At 38.1% G+C, this 26,438-nt stretch overlaps 1 protein-coding gene and 1 long non-coding RNA gene across 2 annotated transcripts; both read right to left on the bottom strand.

Annotated features, from left to right (window-relative positions):
• Positions 1–19,547: 19,547 nt before the first annotated feature.
• LOC108451583 (uncharacterized) lies at positions 19,548–21,080 on the bottom strand. Its single transcript, XM_017749259.1, has 3 exons — positions 20,816–21,080; positions 20,135–20,194; positions 19,548–19,729 (listed from the first exon to the last, which is right to left on the bottom strand). The coding sequence occupies exons 1-3, from the start codon at positions 21,078–21,080 to the stop codon at positions 19,548–19,550; spliced, it is 507 nt and encodes a 168-aa protein (XP_017604748.1).
• Positions 21,081–22,844: 1,764 nt separating this feature from the next.
• Positions 22,845–26,099, bottom strand: LOC128293237 (uncharacterized). Its single transcript, XR_008283381.1, has 4 exons — positions 25,532–26,099; positions 25,361–25,457; positions 23,946–25,128; positions 22,845–23,086 (listed from the first exon to the last, which is right to left on the bottom strand). It is a non-coding gene; the product is annotated as an uncharacterized LOC128293237 (long non-coding RNA).
• Between the last annotated feature and the right edge of the window lie 339 nt (positions 26,100–26,438).

The raw sequence follows: 26,438 nt of genomic DNA, 5'->3' as shown, positions 1-26,438 counted from the left end.
ATTCATTAGTACGTGAAAGGTAGGAATATGCATGAAAAACCCTAAAATAGATAAATTACTGAAATACCTTTAAAAGTGGAAAATTTACGCTTTACCCTAGGAGATAAATTATCGAAATACCCCTAGGTTAAATTGACCTAAATACATGTTTGACTGTTGTTATTTACTGCATGCCATGTTGTTTTTATCTGATGCGTGGGACTGGGATCTTGACGGAGGAAGCACTGAAAGTGGCTTGTCCACGTACTGGAGGCTTTGCCTCAATTTACTATTAACTGAGCAAAGAAAGTCGCAATGGGAGTGTTAAATGGGGTGGGTTGAGCTATTCCCACGTGGAGTGTAGGGCTGGTACGGGTGGAGTGTAGTGGTTGGTGGGTTGAGTAGTCTCCCCAAATGGTCTTGCATATGTTATTGATGTTGCATGTATTTTGAAATAGGCTTATGGGCCATACAGTTATCTGAATAAGGGGCTAAGGCCCAGTTTATTGTAATCTAAAAAGGGCTCCGGCCCAGTAGCACTGTTACCTGAATGGGCTTAGGCCCAATTGCTTGAGCTGACTTGGGCTTTGAATGGGCTTTCCTTACACACTGAGTTTCCCCAAACTCACCCCTTCTTTAACCTTGCAGGTGAGCCTTGATGTGGGTGACTTGGAGCCGGAGGGGATTCAGAGTGGCCATGGTGAATACTTTTGGGTTTGAAAAAAAGAGACTGGTTTTCTTAAGTTATTTTTAATTACTATTTAATTTTTGGGTTGTAATAAGGCCATTTTAACCTTATTTTCTTATTTTATTTTTCTGGGATTATATTATTAAAAACAACTTTAAATTGATGGATACTAATTCAAATGGGCTAGACTTAGGGCGTGATTTCAAAATGATACTTATTTTTTTTTAAATAATACGACGTCGCGAATATTCGATTTACCAATGAAATTTCAACTTGTTATAACCAAGTGTGGCAATGCATGTGGACATGTCTAGGATTGGATCCAATCAGAGAGCTTGGTACTTAAGCAGCTTTCATGGCTCACCTCCTCTGTTATGGATACCTACCTGGTGCCCAGCTTCCATTCACTTGGTTAGTTTGACAAAAGTCAGCTTTTTAAAACACTAAAAAGGGAACACGGGTTTTTGACTTCAAAGTGGCACGTTGGATTCGGCCTTAACGTCTGGGCCGGGTTTGGGGTGCTACAATTCACATGCTATCATTGATCATACACAAACATCACATATAACTCTACAAAAATCAAGCAACTTTCCACATCCATGAAAACTTCATCATATTCATAAATACTTAAAACAATATTAGCCAATTTCAAAGGACACTTACAAAATGAATTATCAACCAATATAGGCCAACACATTAGGCCAATTCAATTATGACGCATATCAAAAATAACCAAGTCCCTATACATGCCATAACTCAAAATATTGAAATCATTAGTACCTAAAATATTAAGTTGAAAGTGTGACTGAATCTCCGACAGTCTCCGATCCCTGAGCTGGCTTGGTGACACTATAAGACAAGGGAAAAGAAAGGGAGTAAGCTTTAAAGCTTAGTAAGTTCCCGTGCAAATAACAAGCATTATAAACTCACATTTAACATACAATTAACTAGAAGTAAATTAACATAAATGTCATTATAATTATAAATCTCACAACCCAACTTACTCAATCTCAACCTTGCTGAGGGATTCATCACAAATCAGGCTTATTAAGCATGAGTTTTATGTACATACCTATACCAATTTACAACATACCATAGTCTTTCACAACTTTGTCATTCTCGTTTCAATTCCCGTTGAGCCACTTCGAATACTAAAGGATATTCGAGTATCTCGCGCACATAGTACCACACCAATACCATATCCCAAATATGGTCTTATATGGGATCTCATTTCGATGCCAATAGCCCGACTATGGTCTTACACAAAATTTCATATCGGTGCCATATCCCAGATATGGTCTTACATGAAATCTCATAATAATGTCATATCCCAGATATGGTCTTACACATAGTCTTGGTAACCCTAATGTCATGACATTTGTATCCTACCTATTCCTAAGGTTCAATCGAGATTTCTCGTTTTTCATAACTTTATCGAACACGATCAATGGTTGATCATAATTCATACAATAATAAAGCATTTCAATTGTAATTAGAGCAATGTATTATTTACATAAGAACTTACATTGGTGCAAAAATAACGGAAATGGATCTAATCGTCAATAACCTTATTTTTCACCCGATCATGGTCTAAACCTCGTCTTTCTTGATCTATCATACCAAATTTAACTTATTGAATTATCGCATTGCTCAATTCAGTCCGAAAATCACATTATGGCAAAATTATTATTTTGCCCCTAACTTTTTACATTTTTTTACAAATTAGTCCTTAGGCTCGTAAATTGAAATGTATTCAATTTCTTTGTTACGCAAGCCTAGTCAAACCATATACATACTCATATTAGCCCACATTTTTCATCAAATCACATTTTTACTACACATTTTATAACTTTTTTACAAATAGGTCCTTTTATGTATTTCTATCAAAAATCACTTAGTAAAAGTTGTTTATTACACATCAAACTTTCATTTTCTACAATAAAACATCAAAACACATGCATTTCATACATGGGTAAAATTTTAAACATGAGCCCTACTTCAAAACAGTGGCATAAATAGAAAGATCGGGTGAATACGACTTCAAAAACATAAAGAGCATTAAAAACGGGGCTAGGATGTACTTCCAATCAAGCTTGAAAGATGAAAAAACCCTAGCTATAGTGTTCTTCCTAGTTTCAGCCAAGGTTGAAGAAAGATGAGCCAAATTTTTACTTTATTTTCCCTTTTTATTCTTTTATTAACTAAATGACCAAAATGCCCTTTTCCCAAATCACTAAAATTCTCTTACCTCACGTTCCTTTTTGTCCACTAACTTAACAAATGGTCTAATTATCATATAAGGACATCTAATTTAAAATCCCATAGCAATTGGACACCTTTAACATGTATAACTCAATTTTTGCACTCTTTACAATTTAGTCCTTTTTACTAAATTGAGTACTCAAATGTCAAAATTTTCAAACGAAATTTTCACGAAATCATTCCGTAAAATTGTGACCATGAAAATGTAATAAAAACAAATTTTTCTATGTCAGATTTATGGTCCCAAAACCACTATTCCGACCAGGCCCAAAATCAGACTGTTACAACTCTCTCCCATTTAGGGATTTTCGTCCCCGAAAATCTTACCAGAGAATAGGTTTGGGTACTATTTTCTCATAGCCTCCTTGGGTTCCCACATAGCCTCTTCACCCTCATATAACTTCCCAAGCTAAAGTCTTAATCATCTCTTCACCATACGTCATATCCGGTCGAATCTCAATCTTTGATGGAGAAATCACATGTGAAGGATCAGAACGATATCGTCGCAACATCGACACATGAAACACATTATAAATTCTTTCTAACTCTGTTGGTAAAGCTAATCGATATGTCACTGGCCCTATTCTTTCAATAACTTCATACCACCTAATAAAACGTGGACTTAACTTGCCTTTACGACCAAATCTGAGGATTTTCTTCCACGGTGATACTTTCAAAAATACTTTATCACCAAATTGAAACCCAATCTTTTTTATTTTCAAATCCGTATAAGAATTTTGTCAATCTAAAGCTACTTTGAAGCAATCACAGATTACCTTTACTTTTTCTTCGGTTTCCCTAACCAAATCAACCCCGTGAATCTGTTTCTTACTAAGTTCAGTCCAATACAAAGGTGTTTGGCACTTGTGGCCGTACAATGCCTCATAAGGTGCCATCTTTATACTCGACTGAAAACTATTGTTATACACAAATTCGACCAATGGCAGATATTTTTCCCAACTACCCTTGAATTCTAAAACACAACATCGGAGCATATCTTCAAGAATCTGAGTCGTTCTTTCAGACTGACTGTCGGTTTGCGGATGAAATGCGGTACTAAAGTTCAACTTTGTACCCAAAGCTTCTTACAGCTTCTTCTACAACCTCGAAGTAAACCTCGGATCTCTATCTGAAATAATAGACATAGGCACTACGTGCAATCTCACAATCTCAGAAATGTATAGTTCGGCTAACTTATCAAGTGAATAATCAGTATGTATAGGTATAAAATAAGTCAATTTTGTCAGTCTATCAACCACAACTCATACGGCATCTTTCTTTTTCGGAGTCAAAGGCAAACCCATTACGAAATCCATCGTAATCCTATCCCATTTACACTCGGGCACCATCACTAGCTGAAGTAAACTCGAAGGCACTTGGTGTTCGGCCTTCACTTGTTGACAAATCAAACATCTCAAAACAAATTCTGAAATATCTCGTTTCATACCAAACAACCAATACAATTTCTTCAGACCATTATACATCTTTTTACTACTCGGATGCATAGATAAACAACCATTATGTGCTTCATACAGAAATTTCTGAATAAGTTCATCATTTTTTGGTATACAAATTCTACCTCGGAACATCAAAAAATTATCGGATCCGACATGAAAATCTAAATCACTAACCAATTCATAATGAACTCTCTTGGCTTGCAAATCACTGTCATATTTTTTAGCTTAACAAATTTGTTGAAGAACTAATAGTCTAGCTCTCAACTTAGCTAGGATCAAACCATTATCGGATAAGGTTAACCATGTATTCATCGCTCTCAAAGTAAATAAAGACTTTCTACTCAATGCATCTGCGACTACATTGGCCTTACCCGGGTGATAATCAATCACTAGATCATAATCTTTCAGTAACTCGAGCCATCTTTTTTGTCGCAAGTTTAAATCTTTTTGAGTTATCAAGTATTTTAAACTCTACTGATCAAAAAAGGCATCACATTTCTCACCGTACAAATGGTGTCTCCAAATTTTTAGAGCAAACACAATAACAGCTAGTTCCAAGTCATGCGCCGGATAATTCTTCTCGTACGGTTTCAGTTGTCTCGAGGCATAAGCTATCACTTTGACCTCTTGCATCAACACATATCCTAATCCAATCAATGACGCATCACTATAAATCACAAACTCTTTTCCTGGCTCAGGTTGCACTAAAATTGGCGCCTCAGTCAATAATGCTTTCAACTTCTCAAAACTTTGCTGACATTTTTTGGACCATTCAAACTTAACATCTTTTTGCAACAACTTTGTCATAGAAGTAGCAATCATCGAAAAACCTTTAACAAATCGTCGTTAATAACCGGTTAAGCCCAAAAAGCTTCTGACTTCGGACACATTTCTTGCCGATTTCCAATCAACAATTGCCGAAATTTTACTTGGATCAACCCGAATACCATCTCCTGAAACGATATGTCCAAAAAATCTGACCTATCGGAGCCAAAACTCACTCTTACCGAATTTAGCAAATAACTTATTATCTCTCAAAGTCTGTAATACCGTCCTCAAGTGCTCAGCATGCTCGGACTCGACTCGAGAATAAATTAGAATATCATCAATAAACACAACCACAAACTTGTCCAAATATGGTCGGAAAATTCTATTCATCAAGTCCATAAAAACAGCAGGTGCTTTTGTTAATCCGAAAGGCATAACAAGGAATTCATAGTGTCCATACCTCGTTCTAAAAGTGGTTTTCGGTACATCCGACTCTTTAACTCTCAACTGGTAGTAGCCAGATCTCAAATCAATCTTCGAGAACACTGTTGTCCCTCTCAACTGATGAAATCGGTCATCTATCCTCGGCAAAGGATACTTGTTCTTTATAGTCACCTTGCTGAGCTGTCGATAATCAATACAAAGTCTAATTGATACGTCTTTTTTCTTTACAAATAGCACAGGAGCATCCTAGGGAGAATAACTTGGTCTCGCAAAACCCTTATCTGTCAACTCTTGCAACTGAGCTTTTAATTCTTTCAATTTAGCCGAGGCTATCCTATACGGAGCAATAGATATCGGCAAAGTCCCTAGTACTAAATCAATACCAAACTCAACTTCTCTAATCGGTGGTAAACCAGGCAACTCTTCCCGGAACATGTCCGGATATTCACAAACTATTGGCACTGATTCAATTTTCAATTCAGACACTTTTGTATTCAACACAAAAGCAAGATATGCTTCACACCCTTTCCTGACATATCTTTGGGTAGACATCGAAGAAATCACAACAAGTAACTAACCCAACTCATCTGAATCGATCTGATGAATTTCACCATTTTCACATTTCAGTTCAATAATGTTTCTTTTCCAGTTTACCACAGCATCATGCAGTGTCAACCAATCTATACCCAAAATAACATCGAATTCATCAAATGGCAACAACATTAAATCAGCCGGAAAACAGTGACCTTGAATCATCAAGGGACAATTCTTGCAAACTCTATCAACTAACATATGTTTGCCTAAAGGGTTTAACACTCTAACCACAAATTCAGTGAATTCAACAGGTAAGCTCTTACTAGCTACCAATTTCAGACAAACATAAGAATGAGTCGATCCAAGATCAATCAATGCAACTCCATTAGTATTATAGAGAGAAAAGGTACCAGTGATAACATCGGGAGATGTCGCTTCTTCACGAGCACGGATGGCATAGGCTCTAGCAAGTGCTCGAGCTTCGGATCTCATAGCTGTGTCTTTCATCACACCTTTACTACTAGCTCCATTTTCGGAATTCTTTGGTGGCCCACCCCTATTAGCAGTATTACTCGGCCTCGCACTCTAAAATTTTTCTTTCTCAACCCTTTCGGGGAAATCTTAGATAAAATGCTCTTGTGAGCCACACTTGAAGCAAGCCCGGTTATTCATTCTACACTCACCAGGATAACATCTGCTACAATACTGGCAATCAGGTCTGTTAGACCTTACATCACCTACACTTGCCATTGAAGTGGCTTGTGATTTAGAACCCGAGTATTGCTTCCCACGATCTCTGTGTGAATATCTCGCTGAAACATTCGAACGGGAATACATTTCTTTAGACTTCTTTGAATGAGATAGAAGTGACTTACTCATCGGTCTTTTCCTTGAATCTCTAGCTTCACTATTAGCTTTCCTCTTTTCTTTATTCAACTCCTTAGCCTTACAAGCCCGTTCGACTAACACCATAAATTCTTTTAGCTCTAGGATCCCAACTAACACACGAATATCCTCATTCAATCCATCCTCAAATCTCTTGCACATGATGGCCTCCGTGGAAACACATTCTCGGGCATATTTACTAATCCTGACAAATTCTCGTTCATATTTTGTTACCGACATTCGACCCTGTTTCAACTCAAAAAATTCCTTACATTTCTGTTCGATGAACCGTTGACTAATATACTTCTTCTGGAACTCCTCTTGAAAGAATTCCCATGTAACCCGTTCTCTTGGTACCACCGATACTAGTGTATTCCACTAGTGATATGCAGAACCCCTCAGAAGTGAGATGGTACACTTTAAACACTCATCCGATTTGCATGAAAACTCATCAAGTACCTTGATTGAGTTTTTGAGCCAAAACTCGGCTTTCTTGGAATCATCATCCACATTAGCTCAAAAATCGTCAGCCCCAGGGTTATGGATCTTATCAACCTGAGGCTTGTTCATTCTTATAAATTCCATACCTTGTGGAGCTATGGGAACCGGTCGAGGAATAGGTGAGGGTGGAAGAGGTTGAGCATTCAAATTTGTTCGAACAAATCCCGTATACCACTCATTCATCATATGGAAAAAGGCTTCCTTACCACTTTCTACCAGACTGACTGTAGGAGATCTACTATTAGACGGTGTTGTCCCTTAAACGGGAGCCTGTGCATTACTTTCAACATCATCAGCCTCAGCTCAATTGGGATTCATTTACTATACAAAAACACAATTTAAAATTGTCAAAAGTCATCACACTATCACAATTCATTTATGGCATGTATAGTTAGACACTCACACACGCTTTGTTAGTCCAAGAATCGACTAAATCATGGCTCTGATACCACTAAATGTAACACCTCTTACCCGTACTCAACACTGAAACAGGGTACGAGGCATTACCGGACTTAAACATAAGTAAACATACAAAACTGATACGTAAATTTCTATCCAAATTTAAAACTTTTCATATACATTCATATTGTCCCTAAAACGAGCCTACAAGGCCTAAAATATACATTGGAAGTGGTTCGGGACTAAACCGAGAATTTTAGAAAATTTTACAACATTTAGAAAAATTTTCACTAAATAGTGGTCACACGCCCATGTGGCTTTGGGACACGCCCGTGTGGACAGGCCGTGTGGTTACACATGCCCGTGTCCCTAACCCATGTAACTCTCTGTTTGTCACCCATGAACAAATTAAAGTCAGACGGCCAAGGCACACGCCCGTGTGCATAGGCCGTATGGTCGAATTAATATTTTTTATTTTCATAAATTAGGTGTAGACTTCAGACGCCCAGGGCACACGCCTGTGCCTAAGGCCGTGTCATCCACACGATTGAGACACACGCCTATGTCTCTACCTGTGTACCCAATACTGAACATTTTGTTTTGCAATAATTAAGGTGCAGGGGACACACGGCCAGAATACACGTCCATAGGGCAAGCTGTGTGTCACACACGGCCTAGACACACGCAAATGTGTCTACTTGTGTGGACAAAAATAATGCTATTTCCCAAGCCATATTGTCACCCTTCAGTGCACAAACCTACACAACAAAACATAACACCATTCCAAGTATATACATTCAACCAAATCAGCTACAATCAAGGCATCAATACCTCATTCACATGCTATCATTGATCATACACAAACATCACATATAACTCAACACAACTCAATCAACTTTCCGCATCTATGAAAACTTCATCATATGCATAAATACTTAAACCAATATTAGCCAATTTCAAAGGACACTTACAAAATAAATTATCAACCAATATAGGCCAACACATTAGGCCAATTCAATTATGACACAGAACAAAAATAACCAAGTCCTTATACATGCCATAATTCAAAATATTGAAATTATTGGTACCTAAAATATTAAGTTGAAAGTGTGAATGGATCTCCGACGGTCTCTGATCCCCGAGCTGGCTTGGTGACACTATAAAACAAGGGAAAAGAAAGGGAGTAAGTTTTAAAGCTTCGTAAGTTCCCATGCAAATAATAAGCATTATAAACTCACATTTAACATACAATTAACTAGAAGTAAATTAACATAAATGTCATTATAAATCTCACAATCTAACTTACTCAATCACAACCTTACCGAGGGATTCATCACATATCAAGCTCATTAAGCATGTACATACCTGTACCAATTTACAACATACCATAGTCTTTCACAACTTTGTCATTCTCATTTCAATTCCCGTTGAACCACTTGGAATACTAAAGGATATTCGAGTATCTCGCGCACATAGTACCACACCAATACCATATCTCAAATATGGTCTTATATGGGATCTCATTTCGATGCCAATAGCCCGGCTATGGTTTTACACAAAACTTCATATCGGTGCCATATCCCAGATATGGTCTTACACGAAATCTTATAATGATGTCATATCCCAAATATGGTCTTACACATAGTCTCGGTAACCCTAATGTCATGACATTTATATCCTATCTATTCCTAAAGTTCAATCGAGATTTCTCGTTTGTCATAACTTTATCGAACACGATCAATGGTCGATCATAATTCATACAATAATAAAGCATTTCAATCGTAATTAAAGCAATGTATTATTTACATAAGAACTTGCCTCGGTACAAAAATAGCAAAAATGGATCTAATCGTCAATAAACTTATTTTTCCCTTGATCAAGGTCCGAACCTTGTCTTTCTTGATCTATTATAGAAAAATTAACTTACTTCACACTATGGAAAATTTACTGTTTTGCTCCTAACTTTTCACATTTTTTTACAAATTAGTCCTTAGGTTCGTAAATTGAAATGTATTCAATTTCTTGGTTACCCAAGCCTAGTCAAACCATATACATACTCATATTAGCCCACATTTTTCATCAAATCACATTTTTACTACACTTTTTATAAGTTTTTTACAAATAGGTCCTTTTATGTATTTCCATCAAAAATCACTTAATAAAAGTTGTTTATTACACATCAAACTTCCATTTTCTACCATAAAATCATACATGGGTAAAATTTTAAACATGAGCCCTGCTTCAAAACAATGGTAGAAATAGAAATATCGAGTGAATACGACTTAAAAAACATAGAGAGCATTAAAAACGGGGCTAGGATGTACTTACAATCAAGCTTGAAAGATGAAAAAACCCTAGCTTTGGTGTTCTTCCAAGTTTTGGCTAAGGTTGAAGAAGATGAACAAATTTTGGCTTTATTTTCCCTTTTCACTCTTTTATTAACCAAATGATTAAAATGCCCTTTTCCCAAATCACTAAAATTCTGTTACCTCATATCTATTTTTGTCCATAACTTAAAAAATGGTCTAATTATCATATAAGGACCTCTAATTTAAAATATCATAGCAATTGGACACCTTTAACATGTAGAAGTCAACTTTTTCTCTCTTTACAATTTAGTCCTTTTTCCTAAATTGAGTTCTCAAACGTCAAAATTTTCGAACAAAATTTTCATGAAATCATTTCATAAAAATGTAGACCATGAAAATATAATAAAAATAAATTTTTCTGCGTCGGATTCGTGGTCCCAAAACCTCTGTTCCGATAGGCCCAAAATCAAGCTATTACATTTGGGATAATAATATGGGATTTGTACTGCAACGTTTGGCAACACTATGCCACGACTTAAACGTGTGGGCTACTGGTCTACATGGTGTTAGGGTAGAGGATGCAAAGTTTGAACAAACGAGTCATAGATCTAAACATGGTGGATAGGGATGACGAGAAAGTGATGGAGCTTTTAGGTGTAAAACTAGATTTAAATTTGGAGATTGACAAAACTGAGCCATTTTAAGAACAATGAGCCCATGGTAATTAGCTTAAATTAGTGGTCAGAATACAAGTTTCTTACATAGGTTGCTACTCACAAGAGATGGGTTAATAGAGTGAGCGGTCTTATTGCAAATGATGGGAGTTTGGTTCGAGATAATGAAGGGCTATTTGATGTTGCAAATGATTATTTTATGGATTTGTTTATTCAAAATGATGGGAGTTTGGTTCGAGATAGTGAGGGGCTATTTGATGTTACAAATGATTAATTTATTAATTTATTTATTACAAATAATGGGAGTTTGGTTTGAGATAGTGAGGGGCTATTTGATGTTACAAATGATTATTTTATGGATTTGTTTACTTCCCAAGGGCAGGGGGATTAGAGCCATATTTTGGAGGAGGTCCATTCTTGTATTACTAACGAGATGAATGCTTTTCTCACAGCTCATTTTATGTATGATGAAATTTACACAGCTTTACAAGTAATGGCTCCGACGAAGGCTTCGAGTCCTGATGGGCTCCTTGCTTTGTTTTACTAGAAGTATTAGCATATTATGGGATGTGATATTGGTGAGTATTGTCTTGGTATTTTGAATGATAGGTTGTCCCTTAGTGATATTAATAAAACTCATATTGTTCTTATTCCTAATATAACGAACCTTACGAGAATGCAACAATTCTGTCCTATTGGCCTTTGTGTTGTTTTGTACAAAATTATTTCGAAAGTTATAGTTAATAGGTTCCATGTGTGTGGACGAGGCCTAAAGTGCTCTTGTTCATGTTTGTTTAATTACAGATAATATTCTATTGGCGTATGAAATCCTTAATGTGTATCGCTAGAAAAGAGAGGACATTAAGGGCACTTCACTTTGAAGTTGGATATGAGTAAGGCCTACAATAGGGTAGAGTGAGGTTTTTTGTAACGTATGCCACTCCAAATAAGGTTTTCCCATTATTGGATGGATCTTATTATACATTGTATTAGTACAGTCTCCTACTCCATGGTTTGGAATGATGGTAAGGTGGGTCAGTGGTTTTCTCCAGGGAAAAGGCTTCAGTAATATGATCCTCTCAGCCCGTATATTTTCCTTATGTGGGGCTATCCTCCCTTATGCGATTGACACTTTGAGATAATTTGGTTAGGGGAGCAACTATCAGTAAAGGGGTCCTCAGATTTCACACTTGTTTTTCGCGGATGATTAAATACTTTTTGGAGAAGCCATGGTTGGGGGCTTTGGTGCTAAAGCATTTCTTGGAAGAATATGAGCGAGCCTCGGGGCAACGTGTTAATTTTGATAAGTCATCTATTTACTTCAGCTCCAACATTGAGTAGTCTCTTGTGGTTATGATATCCTTTTGCTTGGGGGTCTAGATTTTTACGGAGCTTGAGAGGTATTTGGGTCTGCTCAATTTTTCAGGCGTAACAAGAAGAAGGCTTTTCAAAGTATAAAGGATTATATGCGAAGTTGGATTGAGAGCTAGTGTGTCAGGCCTCTATCTCTTGGTGGTAAGGAGGTTTATATTAAAATTGGTTTATAATTTACTCCTACTTTTGCGATGTCACGTTTTTGGTTACCAATTTCCTTTTGTTCGGATTTGGAGTACTTTATAAGTCAATTCTGATGGAAAAAGCATGACAGTTATGGGGCAATTCATTGGTGCAAATTTTTCGTAGTTTGTGACTCAAAAGACAATGGGGGCTTAGGTTTCAGGAAGTTAGCTCAATTCAATATCACGCTTTTGGCTAAACAAGGTTGGTGTCTATCAAAACATCCCTACTCATTGGTGACGCGTGCACTTAAAGCTAAGTATTATCCACTAGGTGATTTCATGAGTGTGGCTTTAGGAGCTTACCCTTCTTACTTTTGGAAGAGTATCTAGGTGATGAAGAGGTTGCTTAACTCAGGGATGAGTTAACGTGTGGGTACAGGCTCCAACATTCGAATATGGGATGATGTTTGGATTCTGGGCCTACTTGAACAAACATTAAAAGATATAGAGATTATTTCGTCACATTTATATGTCTCAGATTTGATTAATCATCATATTAGACAGTGGGATGTCCAAGTACTCACTATTATTTTAGGGAGTGACATTGCAGACTAGGTGCATTGTATTCCTCTTGCCTGAGACTCGCACGACGATGTCTTGGTTTGGAGCGTAGAGGCTTTCGAAGAGTTCATTGTTTGGAGTGGTTATCAATTGCTCACAACTTTGGGATCTTTTGGGACTCACGACCTTTACAGACCTTTTTATAACAAACTATGAACTTTAAAACTATAACACCCCTCGCCCATATCCGATGCTAGGATGGGGTTCGTGGTGCTACCAGACTTAAACTCAACTAACTAAACAAAACTGGGCCGTGAAATCTCAAATAATTTAAAACTTTTCTTTTCACAAACAATCTGCCCCTAACATGGGCTCACAAGCCCAAAACACTTATCCAGGATGGTTCGGAACCTAATCGAGAACTCATGAAAAACAAAAATTAGAAAAATTTCATGCAACAAAGCTCCACACGCCCCTGCGGGCATAGAGCACATGATAGTGTGCTAGGGACACACCCTTGTCCCGAACCCGTGTCTGAAAACCTGGGCATTCTGCCAAAGCCACACGCCCAATCACACACCCGTGCCCTATAACCGTGTCATTCACATGGCCGAGACACATGGCCGTGTCTCTTGCCCGTGTACTACTAGCATGCATACTGAATTTATGACACGGCATGGACACACGCCCGTGTGGCTTACCTGTGTGCTAAAATAACTTTAAAAATTTAAGTGCAGGGGATGCATGGCTATATCACACATCCATGGGTGTGAACCGTGTGTCACACATGACCTAGACACACGTCCGTGTGTCTTACCCGTGTAGACAAACTAGGCTATTTCCCAAGCCCTTTTGTCACCCATTTTACACACCCTACACAAGATCATTTCAATATATCAATCTCATCGCAATGGGTACTAATTCATCCATAGAAAGAACATTATATGCATTCATCAAAATGAATAATAGCCATTATTCCAGGCTTGATTACAAAATGAAGGGCCTTTGACTTAAGCCAAAATACATGAATCATTCTCTTAATACAACATCCTAGTCTAGCCCTACAAATCAAACTATACCAAATATTGCGGCTGATAGTATGATCGATATCTCCGACTTTAAGGGATCCTTAAGCTAGTTTGATAACACTGAAAGAAGAGGGAAAGAGGGTAACCATAAAGCTTAGTAAGTTGCATATAAATAAATATACAACAACAATCTCACCATTAGTCATCATACTTATAGCTCAAAGGTAAACATAATTTAACTTACTCATTATCATCTACTCGAATCACATTCTCTAATTTAAGCTTGTTACTCATGCTTACCATATAGGTAACTGTATCACTCACAACATGATTATTCTTTCTTTATCAAATTGATCTATAACTTTCATCATTGAAACGTTTGGAATACTACTGGATATTCTATGAACCTTTAACATGGGATATCTTGCTGATGCCATGTCCCAGACATGGTCTTACACTGGCTCTCATATACGCATGCTGATGCATGTCTCAGACATGCCTTACACTAGCACAACTCTTAGCCGATGCGTGTCCCAGACACGTCTTACACTAGCTATCTCTGTCGAGGCCTATGCATGTCCCAGACATGTCTTACACTGGCACGTATTTCTGTGCCAATGCCATGTCCCAGACATGGTCTTACACTGGCTATCATAGCATGGCTAACGCATGTCCTAGACATTTCTTGCACTAGCCCTCCTCTGGATGCCGATGCCATGTCCCAGACATGGTCTTACATTGGCTCTCATAATGTAGCAGAAGCATGTCCCAGACATGTCTTACACTAGCGCACAAATCACCTACTACCTTGGCACGAATATCCAGTTCGTATTATAATAATTCAACGGGATATTTCTATTATCTCAAATATTACTCAGCATTCTCAATTCATAACTTAACAATTCATACAATATCAATTCAATGGCGATATAATTACAAGTATTAACAGTGTAGTTGTATCATTTACATACAACTTACCTCGGTTTACAAAAAGTACTTGGCTATTCGGTTTAGTCGGTTTGCTTGCCCTTCCCCCGATCTAGGTTCGAATTTGGTAAATCTTGATCTAGAATAGCAATATACACTCATTTAGTCACTAATTACAATTAGGCAATTATAAATTCACATCTTTGGTAAAATGACCATTTTGCCCCTATGCTCAAAAATCGATTTTCATCGAATTTCTTTGTATCATAGGCCTAACTGAACTATTTTTACTCTTATAGCAACTTCAAATTCTCACTATTTGACATGCTTACTAACTATTTTACAACTTATGCAAAATAGTCCCTTTAGGTGTTTTCATGCTAACACCTTTTACAAAAGTTGTTTATAACACAAATAGGACTCATATTCCTCCATAAAAACTCAATAAACATCACAAATCCTTTCATGGCAACACTTTAAACTCTTGACTATTTTGCAAGATATCACTCTCATTTGAAAACTCATGCTTCAAGGGTTTCAAAAATGCAAAAATCATCAACAAAGGGTGTAGGGATCACTTACTTGTGAGGGCTTTTAGTTGCTGAAAGTTTTCAGCCTTCAAAACTCCATTTTTACTGATATTTTCAGTGGAGAAGAGAGATAGAGAAGAAAGAAATGATAGCTCAACTTTTAGGCATTATTTTATCACCAAATCATAACATCATCCACCCAATACTTTGACCATTTGTTTAAAATCATTCACATGGCCGGCCAACACTAATAAAAAGGGTGAAATTGCCCTTTAAAAGCCCTCAATTTAAGTTCTCTAGCTATTTAACTCATTTAGGTATTAGAATACAACTTTTGCCTTTTATGCGATTTAGTCCTCTTTTGAAATTGGGCTAAAAAACCTTAAAAATTAGCTCACCAAAATTTTCATGCACTAATAAAATCATACTATAACCTCATAAAAATAATAAAATAATTTTTCTAACTTCAGATTTGTGGACCTGAGACCACTGTTCTGACTAGGCCCTAAATCGGGCTGTTACATTTCTTCCCCCTTAGGGATTTTTGTCCTCGAAAATCTTACCAGTAAGTAAATTCAGATATTGTTCTCTCAGAGACTCCTCGAGTTCCCATGTGGCTTCCTCGACTCCATGTCTATACCACAAAACTTTTATAAGTGGTATATCCTTATTTCTTAACGGTTTAACCTCTCGAGCTAAAATCTTAACCAGTTCTTCACCATAAGTCATATCTGGAAGAATTTCAACTTCAGTATGCACAATTACATGTGAAGGGTCAGATCTGTATCGGCGTAACATAGACACGTGAAACACGTCATGAATCTTTTCTAATTCTGGAGGTAATTTCAATCTGTAGGCCACAGGCCCTACTCTCTCGGTAATTTCATAAGGTCCTATGAAACGAGGGCTCAACTTGTCTTTTCTACCAAACTTGAGGATTTTCCTCCAAGGGGAAACTTTCAAGAATACTCTGTCACCGACCTCAAACTTGATCTCCTTTCGCTTCAAATCTGCGTAGGATTTCTGAATATCCGAAGCGGCTCTTAGGCATTCCCGAATCACTTTAACTTTTTCCTCGGCCTCTTTGACCAAATCAACCCCATGAATCTGACTCTCTTTCAACTCTGTCCAATATAAGGGCGTTCGGCACTTTCGCCCATACAAGGCCTCATAAGGTGCCATTTTTAGACTCGATCGATAACTGTTGTTGTAGGTGAATTCAACCAATGGTAAGTATTTTTCCCAACTTCCTTGAAATTCAAGGACGTAGCATCTTAGCATGTCCTCTAAGATCTGTATTACTCTTTCCGGTTGTCCATCAGTCTGTAGATGAAAAGCCGTACTGAAACTTAACTTGGTTCCTAGAGCCTCTTGTAACTTTTTCCAAAACCTTGAGGTGAATCTTGGGTCGCGATCTGAAACAATCGACAATGGTACACCATGTAGCCTCACAATCTCGAAAACACACAAGTCAGCTAATTTCTTAAGAGAGTAGTCGGTACACACTGGTATGAAGTGGGCTGACTTAGTTAATCTATCGACAATAACCCATACAGCATTTTTCTTTTTCGGGGTTAATAGCAACTCAGTTACGAAATCCATAGTGATACAATCCCATTTCCACTCTAGAACTATAATAGGCTGAAGTAGCCCAGAAGGTACTTGGTGTTCAGCCTTTACTTGCTGAAATACTAAACACTTGGAAACAAACTCTGAAATATCCCTTTTTATTCCCGACCTCCAATACATTTTCTTCAGGTCGTTATACATTTTTACGCTACTCGGGTGGACAGACAAACTACCACTATGTGCTTCTCATAAAATCTTCTGAATGAGTTCACTATCTTTAGGCACATAAAATCTATATTTGAACATTAAACATCCGTCGGTACCAACCTTAAAATTTGATTCAACACTAGACTCACACTGACTTTTCTTGGCTTGTATCTTCTCATCATTTCTCTGAGCTTCTCGGATTTCATGAAGAAAATTCGGTTTAACTCTCAATTCTGCTAAGATTGAACCATCCTTAAATACGGTCAACTGCGGATTCAAAGCTCTCAAAGTAAACAAGGATTTCCTACTCAAAGCATCAGCGACTGCATTCGCCTTTCCCGGATGGTAAATGATGATGAACTCATAATCCTTTAATAGTTCTAACCATCAACGTTGCTTCAAATTCAACTCATTTTGCGTCATCAAGTATTTTAAACTCTTTTGGTCGATAAATACTCTACATTACTCCCCATACAAATGGTGTCGCCAAATCTTCAAGGCGAACACTGATAAACGCCAAATTATACATATCTATACCCCAAATACTTAGCATATTTATGGATGCTTATTACTAGATGTATGGATTTTGGTGCTCTTAATCCAGTTATTTCATGTTTTGTACTTAGGAGAGCACCAAGAGTCGAAAGGAGCCAAAAACGAGCTAAAAAGGGACAAAACGAAAAAAATCGAGAAGATGACACGGCCTAAGCCTTGCCACACGGGCATCTCACATGCCCATGGCCTTCGAAGGTGTCGACCAAGGTTTTCACGATTCACACGGCCTGGCCATTGACCAACACAGCCGTGTGCAATTTAATAGGTCGAACACGGCCTGGTAATCACGTCACACGGCCGTGGTACAAGGGCGTGTCCTTTTTTCAAAAAGTTGTATTTTACACGGAAAAGGGTACTTAGGGAGGAAGAAAGCCAATCCAAAGCCTATATAAACACCCTAAGTGTGACCTAGAAGGAGGTCGCTCTTTCCAAAACTTTTCTGGAATACAGAACCACACGCCGGGAATTACTTGAAGGAAGCCAGACGATCCATCTCAAAAGCCGGAGCTACTCCAAGACTGAAGATCTCTCTTAGAATTCCTTTAAGAGTTTTAGAGTTTTCTTTATGTTTTGTTATTTTCATACTTTTGAGATGTACTTTTATTTTATTATGAACTAAACCCCTTAGATACCTAAGGGGGATAAAACCTATGATGGATCGTGTTATTATTATCTGAACTGTATGATAAATACTTGATTTGTTCTTAATTATGTGTTCTTAATGCTTGAGTTAATATTCCAGGTATTAATTCATGATTTGATGTGCTTATGCAGAGGAGGAATAGACCCTGCCTAAGAGTAGATTTGGCATAATTAAGCGAAGTTGATTGAACGCCTAGAAATAGGGTTACGAGATTTTTTCGAATTAAGGTGAAACCTAATAAAGGGATCCATAGATCGAGTTAATGCAACCCTAGAGTGTTAATTAGAGAAAAGTCTCAGTTATTCAATCTAGGGATTAAATGTTATTAGTCTTGAATAGGGATAATAACTTAACTTAGGGATCTCTATGGAACAAGTCAAGTGAATAAATCGTCTGGTTCAAAGCCAGAAAACAAGTGAAATCTAGGTGGATTCCTCCTTAGGTGTCGTCTTTATCAATTGCTTCTCTCCAAGTCTTTTTCCAAATTTTCTCTTTGCTTTAATTAAATTAGTTAATTAGTTTAGATAATTAGTTTAATAAACAAACCCTTTTATTTCTAGGTTAGATAATAAAAAGATAGTTATTACTAGTACTTTTGGTTCCCTTGATAATAGTTAGGCTAGGTTTGATCTTCATTATAAATATTTATTACTTGTTACGAATCACGCGATCAAATACTACAGCTGCTAGCTCTGAATCATGGGTCGGATAATTTTTCTCGTGTAGTTTTAGCTGTCTCGAGGCATAGGCTATTACCTTTCCTTCCTGCATGAGTACACACCCCAAACCAATTAAAGAGGCGTCACTAAAAATTACAAATTCTTTACCCGACTCCGGTTGCACTAAAATTGGGGCTTCGGTTAACAAAGCCTTTAGTTTCTCAAAACTCCGTTGACACTCTTCTGTCCATTCAAACTTGACGTCTTTCTGCAATAGTCTCATTATCAGAGTAGCTATTATAGAAAATCCATTTACAAATCGTCTGTAATACCCTGCTAGCCCCAGAAAGCTACGAACCTCTGTTACATTCCTCGGCAGTTTCCATTCTACAATCGCTGAGATCTTATTTGGGTCAACTCTGATCCGATCGCCCGACACAATGTATCCTAGAAATCCAACTTCATTAAGTCAAAACTCGCTCTTACTAAACTTAGCATAAAGCTGCTTATCCCTCAGAGTCTGTAACACAGTTCTCAAATGTTTTGCGTGCTCACTCCCTTTATGCAAATAAATCAGTATGTCATCTATAAAAACAACGACGAACCTATCCAAGTACGGTCGGAAGATGCGGTTCATCAAGTTCATAAACACTGCCAAGGCATTCGTTAATCCAAAAGGCATAACAAGAAACTCGTAATGCCCATATCTCGTCCGAAAAGCAGTCTTCGACACATCTTGTTCCTTGACTCTTAACTGGTAGTAACCTAAACTCAAATCTATTTTGGAAAATACAGTCGCTTCTCTCAGTTGATCGAAGAGATCATCAATCCTCGACAAAGGATACTTGTTCTTTACTGTCACCTTGTTAAGCTGTCTGTAGTCGATACATAACCTCATCGACCTGTCCTTCTTTTTCACAAAAAGTACTGGAGCACCCCATGGTGAGTAACTTGGTCTAGCAAAACCTTTGTCCATTAATTCTTGCAACTGTACCTTCAATTCCTTTAACTCGGTAGGGGCCATCCTATAAGGTGCAATCGAGATTGGCGTCGTACCAAGAGCCAACTGGATACCGAACTCAACCTCTTTTTCCAGGGGTAACCCTGGTAACTCCTCTGGAAATACATCTATAAACTCACAAACCACTGGTACTGACTCAATCTTCGACTCAGATACTTGGGTGTTCAGCACAAAAGCTAAATAAGCTTCATAACCTTTTCTCAAATATTTTTCAGCAGTCAAAGACGATATTACCACAAGTAGGTTATCTGACTTATCTGGCCCAACTCGAAGAACATTACCATTCTCACATCTTAACTGAATTACTTTTCTCCCACAGTCTACTACAACGTCATGGAAGGTCAGCCAATCCATCCCAAGAATTACATCGAATTCGTTAAACAGCAACAACATTAAGTTGGCCGGAAAACAATAGCCTCTAATCGCCAAAGGACAATTTTTACATATTTGGTCCACTAATACATGCTTGCCTAACGGGTTAGATGCTTTCATAACAAACTCAGTGGACTCTATAAGCATGTCTATACGAGGTATCAAATCTATAAATATGTAAGAGTGGGTAGATCCCGGGTCAATTAAAGCGACAACAGTTATGTCGTGAATAGAAAAGGTACCCGTGATCACGTCTGGAGACTCTGCCTCTTCCCGGGCTCGTATAGCATAGGTCATTGCTGGTGCTTTGCCTACGGATCTCATCGCAGTATCTCTCGGCGCACCTCTACTACCAGTCCCACTCTTGGGGTTCCTTTGAGGTCTACCCCTAAAGGGAGCACTGCTTGCTTTCGCATTTTGTTTTCTCTCTCTCTCGTTCATCTCAGGACACTCGCGGATAAAGTGGTCAAGTGACCCACACTTGAAACAGCCCCTTTCGTTTACTCGGCATTCGCCCAAGTGACGTCTTCCACATTGTGAAAACTCCAGCCTATTTGGCCGAGCGCTACCAACACTTGCAACTGAAGTAGTTTGGGCTTTAGACGCCATGTTCTACTGATTCTTATTTCTCTTCAAATACCCCACCGAAGTATTCGATTGGGTAGTAAATTCTTTTGATCTCTTGGATGAAGACTGGTATGCTTTCCCCATCTATCTTCTCTTTAAGTCTTGCAACTCGCTAGCTGCTTTCCTCCTCTTTTTCATCAGTTCTTCTACTTTGCACGCTCTCTCAACGAGCACTACAAATTCTCTTAACTCCAGGATGCCCACAAATACTCGAATGTCGTCGTTGAAGCCATCCTCAAACCTCTTCCACATGGTAGCTTCAGTGGATACTCACTCTCGCCCATACTTACTGAGTTTCACAAACTCCCGCGCATACTCTGTCACAGTCTTATTACCTTGTTTCAACTCTAGAAATTCCTTCCTTTTCTGGTCCATAAACCTCTGGCTAATGTACTTCTTTAGGAACTCTCCTTGGAAGAATTCCTAAGTGACTCTTTCTCTTGGTACTACAGACATGAGAGTGTTCCACCACTGATAAGCCGAGTCTCGTAGAAGTGACACGGCACACTTCACGCAATCTTCAGGTGTGCATGACAGTTCATCGAATACCCTCATAGTGTTCTCTAGCCAAAACTCCGCTCTCTCTGGGTCATCTTCTACATTAGCCCAAAATTCCTCAGCCCCTTGCTTCCGGATCTTGTCTACCCGAGGCTTCTCTCGTCTGAACACATCTGCATCTTGGGGAGCCATCGAGACATATTGAGGAATCAGAGGAGGTGGGGGAGGTGGAGTGTTCAGGTTTGCACGAACAAACTCTATGTACCAAGCATCTATCATTCGGAGGTAGGCTTCCCTAGCCCCTCCACCCTGGTCCATACTCACAGGCTCACTCTCTAATAGCGCGGTCCCTTCTGCAGGAGCCGTCGCATTACTTTCCACGTCATCCGTCGTGGTTCTATCAGGATCAATTACTATAATGAACACAATTTATAATCATCAGGAATCATCACACTATCAATATGCATATATATGGCATGTATGGCTAGACTCGTATTCTGGCTAGATTAGTCCTAGAATCGACTAAACCATTCTCTGATACCATCAAATGTAACACCCTTCGCCCATATCCGACGCTAGGATGGGGTTCGTGGTGCTACCAGACTTAAACTCAACTAACTAAACAAAACTGGGCCGTGAAATCTCAAATAATTTAAAACTTTTCTTTTCACAAACAATCTGCCCCTAATATGGGCTCACAAGCCCAAAACGCTCATCCAGGATGGTTTAGAACCTAATCGAGAACTCATGAAAAAAAACTTACAAAAATTTCAGGCAACAAAGCTTCACACGCCCGTACGGGTATAGAGCACAGGACCGTATGCTAAGGACACGCCCGTGTCCCGAACTCGTGTCTGAAAACCTGGGCATTCTGCCAAAACCACACAGCCCAAGCACACACCCGTGCCCTATAACCGTGTCATTCACACGGCCGAGACACATGGCTGTGTCTCTTGCCCGTGTACTACTAGCATTCATACTGACTTTATGACAAGGCATGGGCACACGCCCGTGTGGCTTACCCGTGTGCTAAAATAAATTTAAAAATTTAAGTGCAAGGGATGAACGGCCATATCACACGCCCATGGGTGTGAACCGTGTGTCACACACGGCCTAGACACACGCCCGTGTGTCTTACCCGTGTGGACAAACTAGGCTATTGCCCAAGCCCTTTTTTCACCCATTTTACACAACCTACACAAAATCATTTCAATATATCAATCTCATCACAATGGGCACTAATTCATCTATAGAAAGAACATTATATGCATTCATCAAAATGAATAATAGCCATTATTCCAGGCTTGATTACAAAATGAAGGGCCTTTGACTTAAGCCAAAATACATGAATCATTCTCTTAATACAACATCCTAGTCAAGCCCTATACATGCCACTTTCAAAAATATAAATCAAACTATACCAAGTATTGCAGCTGATAGTGTGATCGATATCTCTGACTTTAAGGGATCTTTAAGCTAGCTTGATAACACTGAAAGAAGAGGGAAAGGAAAGAGGGTAAGCATAAAGCTTAGTAAGTTGCATATAAATAAATATACAACAACAATCTCACCATTAGTCATCATACTTATAGCTCAAAGGTAACCATAATTTAACTTACTCATTATCATCTACTCGAATCACATTCTCTAATTTAAGCTCGTTACTCATGCTTACCATATAGGTACCTATATCACTCACAACATGATTATTCTTTCTTTATCAAATTGATCTATAACTCTCATCATTGAAACGTTTGGAATACTACTGGATATTCTATGAACCTTCAACATGGGATATATTGCTGATGCCATGTCCCATACATGGTCTTACACTGGCTCTCATATACGCGTACTGATGCATGTCCCAGACATGTCTTACACTAGCACAACTCTTAGCCAATGCGTGTCCTGCATATCGCCTTACATCGCTATCTCTGCCGAGGTGATGCATGTCCTGACATATCTTACACCGGCACTTATCTTCGTCTTGATGCCATGTCCCAGACATGGTCTTAAACTGGCTATCATAGCATGGCTGATGCATGTCCCAGACATGTCTTACACTAGCCCTCGTCTGGATGCCTGCCATGTCCTAGACATGGTTTTACACTGGCTTTCATAATGTGGCCGAAGCATGCCCCAGACATGTCTTACACTAGCGCACAAATCACCCAATGCCTTGGCACGAATATCCAGTTCGTATTCTAATATTTCAACGGGATATTTCTATTATCTCAAATATTACAAAGCATTCTCAATTCATAACTTAACAATTCATACAATATCAATTCAATGGCGATATAATTACAATTATTAACAGTGTAGTTGTATCATTTACATACAATTTACCTCGGTTTACAAAAAGTACTTGGCTATTCGGTTTAGTCGGTTTGCTTAGCCTTCCTCCGATCTAGGTTCGGATTTGGTAAATCTTGATCTAGAATAGAAATATACACTCATTTAGTCACTAATTACAATTAGGCAATTATAAATTCATATCTTTGGTAAAATGACCATTTTGCCCCTATGCTCGAAAATCGATTTTCATCAAATTTCTTTGTACCTTAGGCCTAACTAAACTATTTTTAATCTTATAGCAACTTGAAATTCTCACTATTTCACATGCTTACTAACTATTTTACAACTTATGCAAAATAGTCCCTTTAGGTGTTTTCGTGCTAATACCTTTTACAAAAGTTGTTTATAACACAACTAGGCATATTTCTCCATAAAAACTCAATAAACATCACAAATCCTTTCATGGAAACACTTTAAACTCTTGACCATTTTGCAAGATATCACCCTCATTTGAAAACTCATGCTTCAAGGGTCTCAAAAATGCAAAAATCATCAACAAAGGGTGTGGGGATCACTTACTTATGAGGGCTTTTAGTTGCTGAAAGTTTTCAGCCTTCAAAACTCCATTTTTTTTTATATTTTCGGTGGAGAATAGATATGGAGAAGAAAGAAATGATAGTTAGGCTTTTAGGCATTATTTTATCACCAAATCATGACATCGTCCACCTAATACTTTGACCATTTGCTTAAAATCATTCACATGGCCGGCCAACACTAATAAAAAGGGTGAAATTGCCCTTTAAAAGCCCTCAATTTAAGTTCTTTAGTTATTTAACTCATTTAGGTACTAGAATACAACTTTTGCCTTTTATGCGATTTAGTCCTCTTTCGAAATTGGGCTAGAAAACCTTAAAAATTAGCTCACCAAATTTTTCATGCACTAATAAAATCATACTATAACCTCATAAAAATAATAAAATAATTTTTTTAACTTTAGATTTGTGGTCCCGAGACCACTATTCCGACTAGGCCATAAATCGGGCTGTTACAAAAACTGCCTGAAAAAATTAAAATTACAATTTGGCTAATTTTTAACAACTTTATTCCTATTTTTTCTAATCTATACAATCGGAGGCTCCGCGCAAATGCTTTGTGCCCTCGATTTTTGGTGGCTGTTGAATCCCTCGAACATATCTTTTGTGACCACCCATCCGTAAGTGGTATTTGGACTGACCTACACATCACATGGCCTAGTGAGTTAGCGGATGCTTGCTTCCAAGACTAGTTATTTAATATTCTGCAAGTGTACCCTACTGACATTTCTAGGAAGGTTGTGTGTGTTCTCTAGTTTCTTTAGCATGCGAGGAATCGCAGAGTTCACGATAATTTTATTATACAGATTCAAGTTCTAATATGCAAGGTCGAGTCTTATGTACTGGAATTGGATGCAGTACAAGAGAAATTACCTGGTCACCTGATTGAGGTTGAGCGTTGGAGGCCTCCAGAGGACTGCTGCCTGAAAATCAATTTTGACGTGGTGTAGCATGTTCATTCAAGGACATCCTGTGCAGGGATAGTCATTAGAGATAATCAGGGGATTGTACTTAGTTCGAAAATTGAAATGAACATGCACATACCTTCACTTTTTGCGGTGGAGGCCCTTGGATGCCTCCAAGCTGTCACCTTAGGTCTAGATCTAGGCTTTCGCGATGTAATTATTGAAGGCAATTCCTTGACTATGATTCAGAAGGTTCTTTCCTATCTGCGTGATAACTCAGCCCTATTCGGAATATTAAGGAGAAGGCTGGTTTTTTTCGTCGCTGCTCTTTTACGCTTTTGCTTCGTACTGGGAACATAATTTCTTATTTGTTGGCTAGAGAGGGTTTGAGAGGGTCGAGTACTACTTACCTGCATGAAAGAGTGCTTGATTTTATGCTTCTTGCTGTAGAAAGTGATCGTCGGACTTTGGGGTATGAGAAGATTGGGGGTAAGCTAAAGGGTATTGAACAAATGCATTATTTCTATGTCTGTCAGGAGGTCTACTTGGATTTGGTTCTTTTTAAGGTTTTTTGGTGATTGTTTTCTTTTTAGTTGCTACTGGATTTCTTTTGTTTAGTGGTGTTTCAGGTGCCTTTTTTGCTGCCAACTAGCAGATTATGAAGAACAGCTTAGCGTTCATTTGTTCCTGTTTTATTTCCTGTCGTTTTTGAGTTGTTCCGTATTAGGCTTATTTTTGGGTTGTTTGTTAGGTTTTATCTGGGTTGTTTGTTAGGTTCTTTAGGCGATTTCTTTGGACCGTTTCTTTTTGGACTTTTGGTGGTGTTGGTTTTTTACCTTTTGTTTGGTTTAAGAATTCACGAGCCCAGTTTTCCTTCAAAAAAATTAAACATTTATATTATTTTGTTTTTAATTTCTCAAACATAGTATTATTGAAATGTTACGATTTTTGTAACAATTTTTTATCAAATAAATATAAAATATTAAAATTTGATATATACAACTTAACCTCGTGCATCACACGAGATAAAAAAAAAACTAATTATA

The sequence above is a fragment of the Gossypium arboreum genome, chromosome 5 (genome assembly GCF_025698485.1).
Source record: "Gossypium arboreum isolate Shixiya-1 chromosome 5, ASM2569848v2, whole genome shotgun sequence".
Classification (NCBI taxonomy): Eukaryota; Viridiplantae; Streptophyta; class Magnoliopsida; order Malvales; family Malvaceae; genus Gossypium; species Gossypium arboreum.
The sequence above is the reverse complement of the archived record's forward strand: the minus strand, read 5'-3'. Positions and strand labels throughout refer to the sequence as shown.

Coding starts and splice junctions, on each gene's coding strand:
- LOC108451583 (XM_017749259.1), bottom strand. CDS start 21,080: ATGGCGTCTAAAGCCCAAACTACTTCAGTTGCAAGTGTTGGTAGCGCT. Junction 20,195..20,815: donor GAGTGGGACTGGTAGTAGAG/GTGCGCCGAGAG, acceptor ATGTATTTCCAG/AGGAGTTACCAGGGTTACCC. Junction 19,730..20,134: donor CGGTATCCAGTTGGCTCTTG/GTACGACGCCAA, acceptor ATGCCTTGGCAG/TGTTTATGAACTTGATGAAC.